The sequence below is a fragment of the Eublepharis macularius genome, chromosome 4 (genome assembly GCF_028583425.1).
Source record: "Eublepharis macularius isolate TG4126 chromosome 4, MPM_Emac_v1.0, whole genome shotgun sequence".
Lineage (NCBI taxonomy): Eukaryota > Metazoa > Chordata > Lepidosauria > Squamata > Eublepharidae > Eublepharis > Eublepharis macularius.
Genome location: NC_072793.1, coordinates 155,326,445 through 155,337,523, shown reverse-complemented (window position 1 = coordinate 155,337,523; position 11,079 = coordinate 155,326,445). Strand labels below are relative to the sequence as shown.

The following is an 11,079-nucleotide window of genomic DNA, read 5'->3' as shown; positions in this document are numbered from 1 at the left end:
TGATAAGCAAATTAACATTTTCAGAAAAAAGGTATTGAGAGAAAATTACATTGTTACTTTTCCCGTTAGAAATAAGTTTTTGACATCATTAATTATATGTAAACAAAGTAATGGAAAGATATCATATACATATGGGTATCTTTTGAATTCTTATGCAATTGCTGTTTGGATTCCATAAAATCTACAGCATATGATGATCGCCTTTTAAGAAATGTTGAATATAACAACAACAAATAATGTTAACATTCAAAGAATCTATTTTCTTTCATTTCTGACCTTGCATAAGATCACAACAAGCTAACTGAAGACGAATCGAAAAATGAATAATTCAGCCTCATGGACAGAATTTATTCTCCTGGGATTTTTAAACCAGACAAAGACCCCTACTGCTATTTTAAGTCTACTGGTCTTTATGTTCCTTATGGTGTTGTCAGCAAACAGCCTCCTCCTCTATCTTATACAAGTGGACTCTGGCCTTCAATCCCCGATGTATTTTTTTCTTAGTCAATTGTCTTTCATGGATATTTGTCAAACATTTGCAATTGGTCCCAAAATGACAACTGGCTTTTTCATAAAGAAGAATGTTATTTCTTTGTCTGGATGTTCAGCCCAGATATTTTTCACACTGACAATGGGTGTAGGTGAATGCCTTCTCCTTGCCGCAATGTCATATGATAGATACGTAGCTATATGCAAACCCTTGCAATATCCTGTCCTCATGAGAAGGAACATCTGCATCATTTTAACAGTAGCAGTTTGGTTTGGTGCTTTTGTGCATGCGCTGGTGCCCAGTGTTTATGTGCTGCCACTGTACTATTGTGGGTCAAATGTTATTCATCATATCTTCTGTGACCTCACATCAATGCTGAAGTTGTCTTGTTCTGATACATCTCACTTTGAAAGGAGCATGATTTTCAGCGGGATTATTTTGCTTGTCATCCCTTCCTCTGTCATCTTAGCCTCCTACATTTGCATTCTTGCCACAGTCCTGAGGGTAAACTTAGCTGAAAGGAGTCACAAGGCACTCAGCACTTGCTTGTCTCACTTGAGTGTGGTGGGACTCTTCTATGGAGCAGCCATGTTCAAGTACCTGAGACCCATATCCTACCAAACACCACTGCAAAATGATATGGTTTCACTATTTTGTACTATTGTCACTCCCATGTTGAACCCACTCCTCTACAGCATCAGGAACAGGGATGTGCTAGCTGCACTGAAAAAATTGTTCAGGAAAAAAATTACATAAATACTACCCAATTTGACATGTACTTTGCTTCATGTATTGTAAATAAAACATGAATAATATATCTCATACTGTGTCACTTTCATTTGAGGTCCTCAGCTACAGAACTTTCTTCCTCTGTATCATGTTGTACTAGGGCTGCCAATTCTGAGTTGGGAAATATAGCGCCTGGGAGGGTTGAGTTTGGGGAGAAGAGGGACCTCAGTGAGGTACAATGCCATAAAGTCCATCTGCCAATGTAGCCATTTTCTCAAGGGGAACTGATCTCTGTCATCTGGAGATCAATTGTAATTCCATGAGGTTTTCAAGCCCCACCTGGAGGTTAGCAAACCTAGCTGGGAAGCCCTCTTTCTAGGTCATGATAGCTCTTTATGGGCATTCTTAAAGGAGCCAAATACATGAAAGTGCTCTTTACCACATCAAGTAATTGGTTTATCAAAGTCAGGATTGTCCATTAGGACCTGGAGTGACTAGGAGTGTGCTTACAGAAAATTTCCATTTCAGTTTTGGTTCCAGGGTAACAGAACAATCATGTCCCATTACTGGTTTGTTCTGGTTGGTGTTGTGCCAACGCAGAACTGATCCGGTTAGTGTTAGGGTTAGGGTTAGGGATTTTCCATTTCATGAGTTTCAGCCATTTGTGCACGTGTTGCCTGCGCCTAAACATGCTCTTATTTTCAAGGGGGCAAGGCTCTAGTGCAGCCAAAATCACACAGCACCAAAATCACACAGAAAGTGCAGTCCTCCCTCTAAACCATTAACCCACCGAGTTTGAGAGCACACAATAACTGGATTCTGTGTTTGTGGACCCCAAGGAAGGGGGATAGCATTCGTCAAGGCAAGGGTTGGGCAGCTTCTTTTCACATTGTCCCCAAACCCATTCATCCAATAAGTTTCTCCTCAAGCACTTGAATACTAATGGACCCAAGGAAGGCAAGTGCTGGTGCTGGCTAGGCACTCACAATGGCAGGAAACTGGCAAGCAGGAGCAAGCAGGAGAGCACTCCATCAAGAGGAGGAGTTGACATCCTACATGTTAATGATGACCAGCTGTGCAGCTGGTGACAAAAGAGACCGAATGTAGGAGAATTTCCAGAGCAGCCGTTGTGCTCTACCACCCTCTTGTATTCTGATCTCATGGCATTAGTTTTTCTCCTGCGTTCCGTTGATATCCTCTTGTGGTCCATTGCCACCATCTGCTCTGCAATTCTCTCAAATATGTCAATATTTCTAGGAGAGACAGCTAGAGCCTCCTGCACCTTCTCTTCCCCCCATATTTCCAGAAGAGCAAGCGTCTCCTGCTTGTGCCAGGAAATGCCTCATCCACTGGCAGACTTCTAAACAGCCATCTTCAAATGTCACGGTTGCTCAAAAGTGCAGCAGAAAATGGCATCTCTGCCAGAGCAAAATGGCACCTCACTACCTGAGGAAATTGATAAAAGATAGACACTCTCAGAAACAGTGTTTAGTTGGCCTGTTTACATCATCATCACTGTGCTTATATACCACTCTTCGAGACAGATTAATGCCCCACACAGAGCGGTGAACAAGTTAGTGTTATTATTATCCCCACAATGCTGCTGGGGAGCTGGGGCTGAGAGGAGTGGCTTACCCAAGGCCACCTACTGAGCTCAGGCAGTAGTGGGATTCAAACCAGTAGAGAGCTGATTCGCAGCCAAACCACTTAATGTGTTCTGCTGAGGAGGGGTCAATCCTGAATTGAAGTCCCCCCCGCCAAAGCTTTCCATCTCCAAAATCCTGAACCCCCTTTTAAAGAAAAGAAATGTATGTAATCCCAAGAAACTTATTAGCAGTGAATCATTTGGATGGAAATTGCACTTAAATGGTTAGCAGGTACAGACATTACAGAATCCAATCCCCCCAACAAAAGAAAACTTTAAAAGTCAGGGGAGTTAGATCATTTGCTTGGGGTTGTGGCAAGGCTTCTCTTAGTGCCATCATTTGGATGAGAAAATGACATTTGAAGGTGACTCTGGGCAGTGGGCAGTATTCACAATACAATATGTGTGAGACATAATGTTGCAGCAGAGGAAAGAGTTTAGAGCCGAGGAAGGAGGGAGTGGTTTCCACAGGGTGGCCATACAATCATCACCCAAGGAAAGGGAAGGGAAAGAGAAGTAGTACAGGGCTAAGATTTTTGCACACATATAAGCAGGGCCGGATCTAGGCGCTCCTGGTGCTGCGTATGATGTCACTTCCGTGACGTCATCACACAGGCGGAGCGTGCTGCCTGCATGGCAAGCCGGGTGCCCTGGTGCACCGCAGAGTTGGCGGAGACAGCAGTGCGGCGTTTCTCCTGACAGAAGAGAAACGTGCTAAACTGAAGTTTCTTTCTTCTACCGTCAGCCACTTAATTAAAGTCTTGGGACTGTATTCCCTAAAGCACGACAAACTTTCCCTTGGATGATGCAAACATGGTTTAGCTTTCTAACCTACAAACGCTCCCTTTAGAACCAAGATAATGAATTACTAAGTTCAAAAACATTGTCAGAGAAAAACTATAGAAATTTATTTGAACGCCATTACCAAGGAGCTGATTTTTAAAAGGCCGTAGCAATGTTGGATCCTCACAGTGTACAATTCAGGATTCGGAACAATACAGGTATACATTTGTTTTATGAGTCTAGCAATGGCAGCACAAACACCACCAAGATTTCATGTTTGTTCCCTCCCTCCGCAAGTAGATGAAATGAGTTATCTTTTAAAAATAATGATTTCTATATCTATATATTGAAACGTTCCTTTCTGATTAAACTCAAGGCAGGATTGTGACAGTTCAAATGCACATTTCAATGCATTATTTATTTCAAATAATCTCAGGGCTTTTTTTCAGTGGGAATGCAGTAGAACGGAGTTCCAGCACCTCTTGAAAATACTTGGCAATAGCACATGAAAACAATATTATTTCAAAGAATCCCATGTGTTTCTCCCTCGTTTCCCTCTTGAGAGTTCTGCCATTTCTTTTCCCAGGAAAAAAGCCCTGAATAATCTGATGACCCAACGATCTTGGACAATGTAAATCACTCTAATACAACCCTCTAGGTCTTTGCTCACATTGAAGCCACTGCAGCCAAAAATTTTGCCACAGCCAGCGTTTTACCAAACTCAGTGTCATCGAGCAGGAATCTATGCATTACCAGATGCATTGACTGTTATTGGGACATTTCTGAATACTAATTTAAAAGTGTTGATTGAAAGGCACATGGTGAAGGAACATGGCTAAATGATGCAGTCCATTTTTTTCTTCGAAGTTGAAATATACTAGGCACGTAGAAAGCAATTTTGCCTTCTCCATGCAGGAGCAGAAGGTAAGTGAATTTTTAAAAATTACTTACAAGAATGTTAGCTACATCTAGATTCATAATTTTCCTCTTGATATGAAGATCATGGAATGAAATCCTACGCAGACTTACTCCAGTCTAGTGAACTTAGGTGTGTGTAACTGCGCTTAGGATTACACTACTAGTTCATTTATTATACAAATAAGAATCATGAATGAAAGAACATGACGTTTTTTCTGACTTTTATTAATCACCTTTTCATTACAAGCTGTTCTTAAGGAAACACACTAGTAAAATTAAAATTATTCAGGTGCACAAAGCACATTAAAATCAGGCAAAGTGTAAATTACTTAAAATATTATCTTACTTAAAATATTATCTTACAAGTATCATCATCTGAGCTATCTCCAATATGCACTAGTAAGTCATATATAATGACCAAGGTATTCTCATCTCTTCTCCCTACGAATGTTTTAATGTTTTGGTATGGTTGTTAGTAATTATGGTGGGCTAGTCTGGGTGTCACCATGCCTCTTTACCTCATGAAGTGTGAATGTATGAAGTGGCAAATTGTTTCATAAGAATTAGGTCTTATATACATTTTGAAATTGCCTGGTGAGCAATGTCCCCTCAACCTCCAGTGAGTTATGGTAGTATAATAACAAAGACATGCAAGGCAAGGCAAGAAGGTTTAATTGTATATGGCCAAAGGCCGTCACAATACGAAGTTAAAAACAGTAAAAATAGAAATCTATCTTACGAGCTTAAAGACATGCATTCTTTTGAGGGGAAAGTATACATGATTCCAGGGTATGAGATAGACAGGTGTGAATTGTGCCTCTGCGTAGCCAGCAACATCTCTGGCTGGAGGGATAAGGGTGTAGAGCTATCAAGAATGATTTTCCTCTCATTTTGGCAGCTATGCATTAGTAGCTGTATGGTTCTTAAAGAGGGGAAAGAAACACTCATATTGAAACTGAGAAAATTTTGAAGACAGTCTTTGTTCCTTTTTGAGATGAGAAAATAAAAGCTTCATATCTTGATTCCAATTGTCAGTTTTATTTGAAAATATTGTGTTATTTTAGAAACAAACACAAACCCCAAATCCATTTCACTTTCTTGCCTGATGACCTCTAGAATTCTATTTCACTTTGTTTTTGCTGATAGAAATACTTTGTATTGACTTTATCATAGGCCTGCCTCCAACAGGGGAGGAATTCTAGTGGAAGAACATAGACCCTACCAATGACATGAAACCTCTGCTATCAATCTACCATTCAGACTAGTACAATATGGCATAAGCACAAAACAAGAATCTTTTGGGTCACAATAACAATGAAAGTTTAATATTCTTGATGGTCTTATTGTTCCCAATATTTCTTAACTTAAGTAAAAGTTTAAATTCTAAGAACTTAACAATAATAACAGATTAAATGAGACCAGAAAATAATAACTGAGTAGGTTGGTCCTGTCCTTTGAAATAACTAGGTAAGCTGAGGCTGTCCTTAATTTAACCCTAACACACAACAATTCTAAACACTCCTTTTTCAGAGCTCCATAAATATTGAGAGGCACGTTGTACTCAGTGAAAAGGAGTTGAGAGGAGATCTGTACTAGTTTTAGAAAACTATTCCATCATAGATAAACTCGATGTCAGCTTGGATGCAGCAACACAATTTAGCAGCCACACAACTGCAGTTTATTGATTTGAAGGGGGAAAAAACCAAATCCATTGGACAGAGGGTGATAAGCAAATTAACATTTTCAAAAAAAATGTATTGAGAAAAAATTACATTGTTACTTTTTACATTGTTACTTTTTTCTTTAAAATTTGTTTTTGACATCCTTAATTACATTTAAACACAATAATGGAATGATATCATATCTATAGGTGTATCTTTTGAATTCTTATGCAATTGCTATTTGGATCCCGTAAAATCTACAGAACATTACCAGCAGCTTTAAAAAATGTTGAAGTCAACAAAAAAATAATGCTAACATTCAAAGAATCTATTTTCTTCCATTTTGTCCCAGCAAGCCAAATGAAGACGAATCGAAAATGAATAATTCAACTTCATGGACAGAATTTATTCTCCTGGGATTTTTAAACCAATCAAAGACCCCTGCTGCTATTTTAAGTCTACTTGTCTTTATTTTCCTTACAGTGCTCTTGGCAAACAGCCTCCTTCTCTATCTGATCCAAGTGGACTCTGGCCTTCAGTCCCCAATGTACTTTCTTCTTAGTCAGTTGTCCTTTATGGATATCTGTCAAACTCTCTCCATTGGCCCCAAAATGACTATCGATTTTTTAATGAAAAAGAACATTATTTCTTTGAATGGATGTTCAGTTCAGATATTTTTCATACTGATAATGGGTGAGGCAGAATGCCTCCTCCTTGCTGTAATGTCGTATGATAGGTATGTGGCTATATGCAAGCCTTTGCAGTATCCAGTGCTGATGAGGAAGAATATCTGTGTCATCTTGACAGTTGGGGTTTGGTTTGGTGCCTTTCTGCATGCGCTGGTGCCCAGTGTTTATGTGCTGCCACTGTACTATTGTGGCTCAAATGTGATTCACCATATCTATTGCGACCTCCCTTCAATGCTGAAGTTGTCTTGTTCTGATACATCTCACTTTGAAAAGACTTTGATCTTTAGTGGCATTACACTGCTGATCATCCCTTCATCTTTCATCTTATTCTCCTACGCTTGCATTCTTGCCACAGTCCTAAGGGTACGTTCAGCTGATAGGAGTCACAAAGCACTCGGCACTTGCTTGTCGCACTTGAGTGTGGTGGGACTCTTCTATGGGGCAGCCATGTTCAAGTACTTGAGACCCAGATCGTTCCAAACACCGCTGCAAGATGATATGGTTTCACTGTTTTGTACTATTGTCACTCCCATGCTGAACCCACTCCTCTACAGCCTCAGGAACAGGGATGTGCTAGCTGCACTAAAAAAATTGTTCAGGAAAAAAATTACATAAATACTACCTAATTTGACACGTTGTTTGCTTCTTGTATTCTAAATACTTCCATTTGAGACCCACAGCTGTGGACCCTGTTCAGCTGCATGAAGCTGCCTTGGCAGAAGATAGGGAGAGAGACAATTTTGCAGATATGAGGGGCCTAGGCCATGAAAGGCTTTAAATGTAATAACCATAACCTTAAATTGACCCTAGGAAGTGACGGAATGACTGCAGAATAGGAGTGATATGCATGCTCCATCTAGCTCCTGAAAGTAAATGAGCTGCGGGGTTTTACATCAACTGGAGTCTCCAAGTTGACTTTGAGGGGAGACCTATGTACAATGAATTACAGTAGGCTAGTCTCAGTGTTACTGTGGCAAGAATCCAGGTAGCCAGATCAACTGTGTCGAAGTAGGGGGCCATCTTCCAGACTAGTTTGAAGGCTTTTTTTACAACTTCATTTACTTGCTTCACTAGCAGCAGTGCTGGATGCAGCATAATCCCTAAGATTTTCAATGAGTCAGCCAGGAACAACTGGGCCCCATCAAAGGTGGGGAGTACAATGCCCTTCAAGATCTCTGCTTTTCCAGCTAGCATCACTTCTGTCATGTCTGGGTTCAGTTTCAATTTGTTTGCTTTCAACCATTTGACAACAGCTGTCAAGCAGCGACTCAGTAGTACCTCTGCAGCAGCATCTTTGCAAAAAACTCTCCCATCACATTTTGCAGTCCTTTGATTATTTCCTATGGGGGACTATTGTCCAGGGTGGGGGTGGGGGCTGAAGTAGCTCTTTTTCAACCAAATGACACCAAAATTGCAGAGCAATTTCACACAAATTGGATCAAGAGGTACAAATCTATGGGCCCCTGAATAAAGTGCCCCCAGCACTTAGAGAGAGAAAAGGGATCCACCCTTACAAAGGAGGGAGGGAAGAGAACTGCAGCTCTACCATTATTCCCTATGGGTGGATTTGGGCAGGGGGAGGTGGAGTGGATTTTTTTCCAACCAAATAACACCAAAATTGCAGGAGAGTTAGTGCTGCCTGTCCACTACAGAATCCACAAGTTTCAAGTGAATTAGACCAAGGGTTGTAATTATATGGCTCCTGAACAAGGTGCCCCCACCATCCTACATGCAGAGTTAAAAAGGGCCCCATCCCAACGAAGTAGGGAGGAGAAAAGGAGTGAGCGAGTTCAGCAGCTCTGCCAGGCCTTGAACATGGCTTGTATGGACTGGGGTCCATGTGACTGCCTAGGAAATCCTGAGAATCAAAGAAAAACACAAGCATCTGTTTCATTGCAGGTAATAAGCACCTGAATATGGAACCATGGATTTAGGATGTATCATTCCCAAGGATCCTGGATTGGTGTTACCATTCCTGAAAATCATGTTAACAACCTGAACCAGCAATTGAGAGCCAGTTTGGTGTAGTGGTTAAGAGCAACAGAACTCTAAACTGGAAAACCGGGTTTGATTCCCCACTCCTCCACTTGAAGCCATCTGGGTGACCTTGGGTCAGTCACAGCTCTCTCAGTGCTCTCTCAGCCCCACCCACCTCAAAGGGTGCTTGTTGTGGGGATAATAATAACTTCTAACTTGTGAACTGCTCTGAGTGGGTGTTGATCTGATGGATGGGATACAAATTGAATGTTATTATTATTATGTTAGGTTTTTATCTTGGGGATTAGTAATCCACAGCACTACTCCTGATTTTGAGCCAACATTGTGTCTCTAAGAGGTCTCTTAACCTTTTATCCCACAACTGTTTTGTCAGATGGCTTTGATAAGGGAAATTTGTCGTCAGTATCCTTTCAGAATTTTAATGAACGAAATCTGATAGAAGCAACATGTAGATATTAATGTTTGCTGTTCGGGTTTTTGAAGTTAAGAATAAAGAAGTAGCATGGTTTCCTAAAAGTGTTGCTCTGCTGGCTGACCATTTGTTGACTTAGAATGTTCAGCTGATGTTTTCTCAATGGATGTTAATTGCTAAGAGGCTCAGCTCTCATTTCTCAGGGAATGAGATGGAAAATGGAAAAACACTAAGGCAGCAGAATACAACCTGATTGTGGGAAAGTACAAATTACATAAATGGAGAAGAGGTAGGAAGAGACTATACACACACACTCAGGAAATGCCATAAAAATATGACAGTATGGAACCATATATCTAGGTGGAGATCAATAGGGCAAGATCAGAGGCAATGTGTCAATTGCCGGAACTCCAGCCTCTAACACGACATGCTACCCCATGGAAGAGCTAGCCCCACAGTATGCATGCACGAATATACATAGTTACTTGAACAATGGATTAATCCTACTATAGATAAATGCAAGAGTTAACTAGAAATATTGTGTGTCTGTATTCCTCTTCTAACAAGGTCCCAGCCACTGCGTAGTGGCTTGATCACCCACTATACCAAGTTGCATGTGAATGAGTATGTTAATCAGTCATTTCCATGACAGGCGTATATCAGTTTAATAAATAAATCCTAGCTCAACCCATTTATTGTATATGGCTTCTTTATTTTTGGGATGAAATCTCCTGGTCTTCTTGAGGCTTCAGGAATATAAAGAGTGGGTTGCCTGTGGATGCTGCTGCTTTCAGCCCAGCATTATAATGGGAACTAAGGAAGGTCTTCTAGGTTCCAGAAATAACAGATCCCTGTCCCTTGTGGAAGAACTAAAAAGGTGTGTAATGCATATAATGTAACTTGAGCATAAGGTCCTAATTGCAGCACCTCTTAGGGGAGGGGCTGTAGCTTCATGGTAGAGTGTCAGCTCTGCATGCAGAAGGTTCTGGGTTTAATCCCCAACATCTCCATTTTTAAAAGGTCCAGGTAGTAGGTGAGGGCCTCTGCCTGAGGTCCTAGAGCACAGGTCCCCAATGTGGTGCCCATGGGCACCACTGCACCTGATAACACCTTTCCTGGTGATGCCAAGTGTTTTAAGAAAGTGGATATGGCCAGGTGTGACTTTTGCCAAGCATGGCTTCTGATTGACTATTGGAAATTTGATTGGCTATGCAGATTTTTAAAGTGCTGCTTTAACAGAACCCACTTCCACAGCACAAGGATCTTTACTGCGTGGCTGAAGGTAAGATGTACCAGTCATTTTGTGGCTGGTTCTGCCTTAGGCTTCCCAGGTGCCTACCAATGGCAGGCAATCTTCTGGGGATTTGCCTCATTGTCTGTTGATCACTGGTGATCTTCAGGAGGTGGCAAGCCCCCAGAGATCACCTGCTACTGGGAGGCAACCCAGGAAAGCGTGCACTGAGCGCTGTCCCAGCAGGGCGCAATAATGTCACTTCTTGAGGTGTGTCTGAGGACCAGCTCCCCCGCCACCCTGGACATCCCTGCTGAGCCCCACGCCCCCCCACCGATGCCCCAAGGGGAAGGCCACGACAGTTGCACTCACCTGGAGAAGGAGGCGGGGTCGCCAGTCAGCCCTGTCCCGGCAGCAGCTGCCGCAACGCTGAGAACCGCACACCCATCGAGGAAGGAGGCTCATGGCGACAACAAGGACCCCGGAGGAGGTTGCATGAAGGGAGGGCTGCAGGCGCCTCAAC

At 41.8% G+C, this 11,079-nt stretch overlaps 2 protein-coding genes across 2 annotated transcripts; both read left to right on the top strand.

Annotated features, from left to right (window-relative positions):
• Positions 1-412: 412 nt before the first annotated feature.
• On the top strand, positions 413-1,246 carry LOC129327689 (olfactory receptor 2M4-like). Its single transcript, XM_054976442.1, has one exon. It carries the CDS (start codon positions 413-415, stop codon positions 1,244-1,246), a length of 834 nt encoding a protein of 277 aa, XP_054832417.1.
• A 5,357-nt stretch (positions 1,247-6,603) lies between these two features.
• LOC129327687 (olfactory receptor 2M4-like) lies at positions 6,604-7,530 on the top strand. Its single transcript, XM_054976441.1, has one exon. It carries the CDS (start codon positions 6,604-6,606, stop codon positions 7,528-7,530), a length of 927 nt encoding a protein of 308 aa, XP_054832416.1.
• Positions 7,531-11,079: the final 3,549 nt, after the last annotated feature.

Coding starts and splice junctions, on each gene's coding strand:
- LOC129327689 (XM_054976442.1), top strand. CDS start 413: ATGTTCCTTATGGTGTTGTCAGCAAACAGCCTCCTCCTCTATCTTATA.
- LOC129327687 (XM_054976441.1), top strand. CDS start 6,604: ATGAATAATTCAACTTCATGGACAGAATTTATTCTCCTGGGATTTTTA.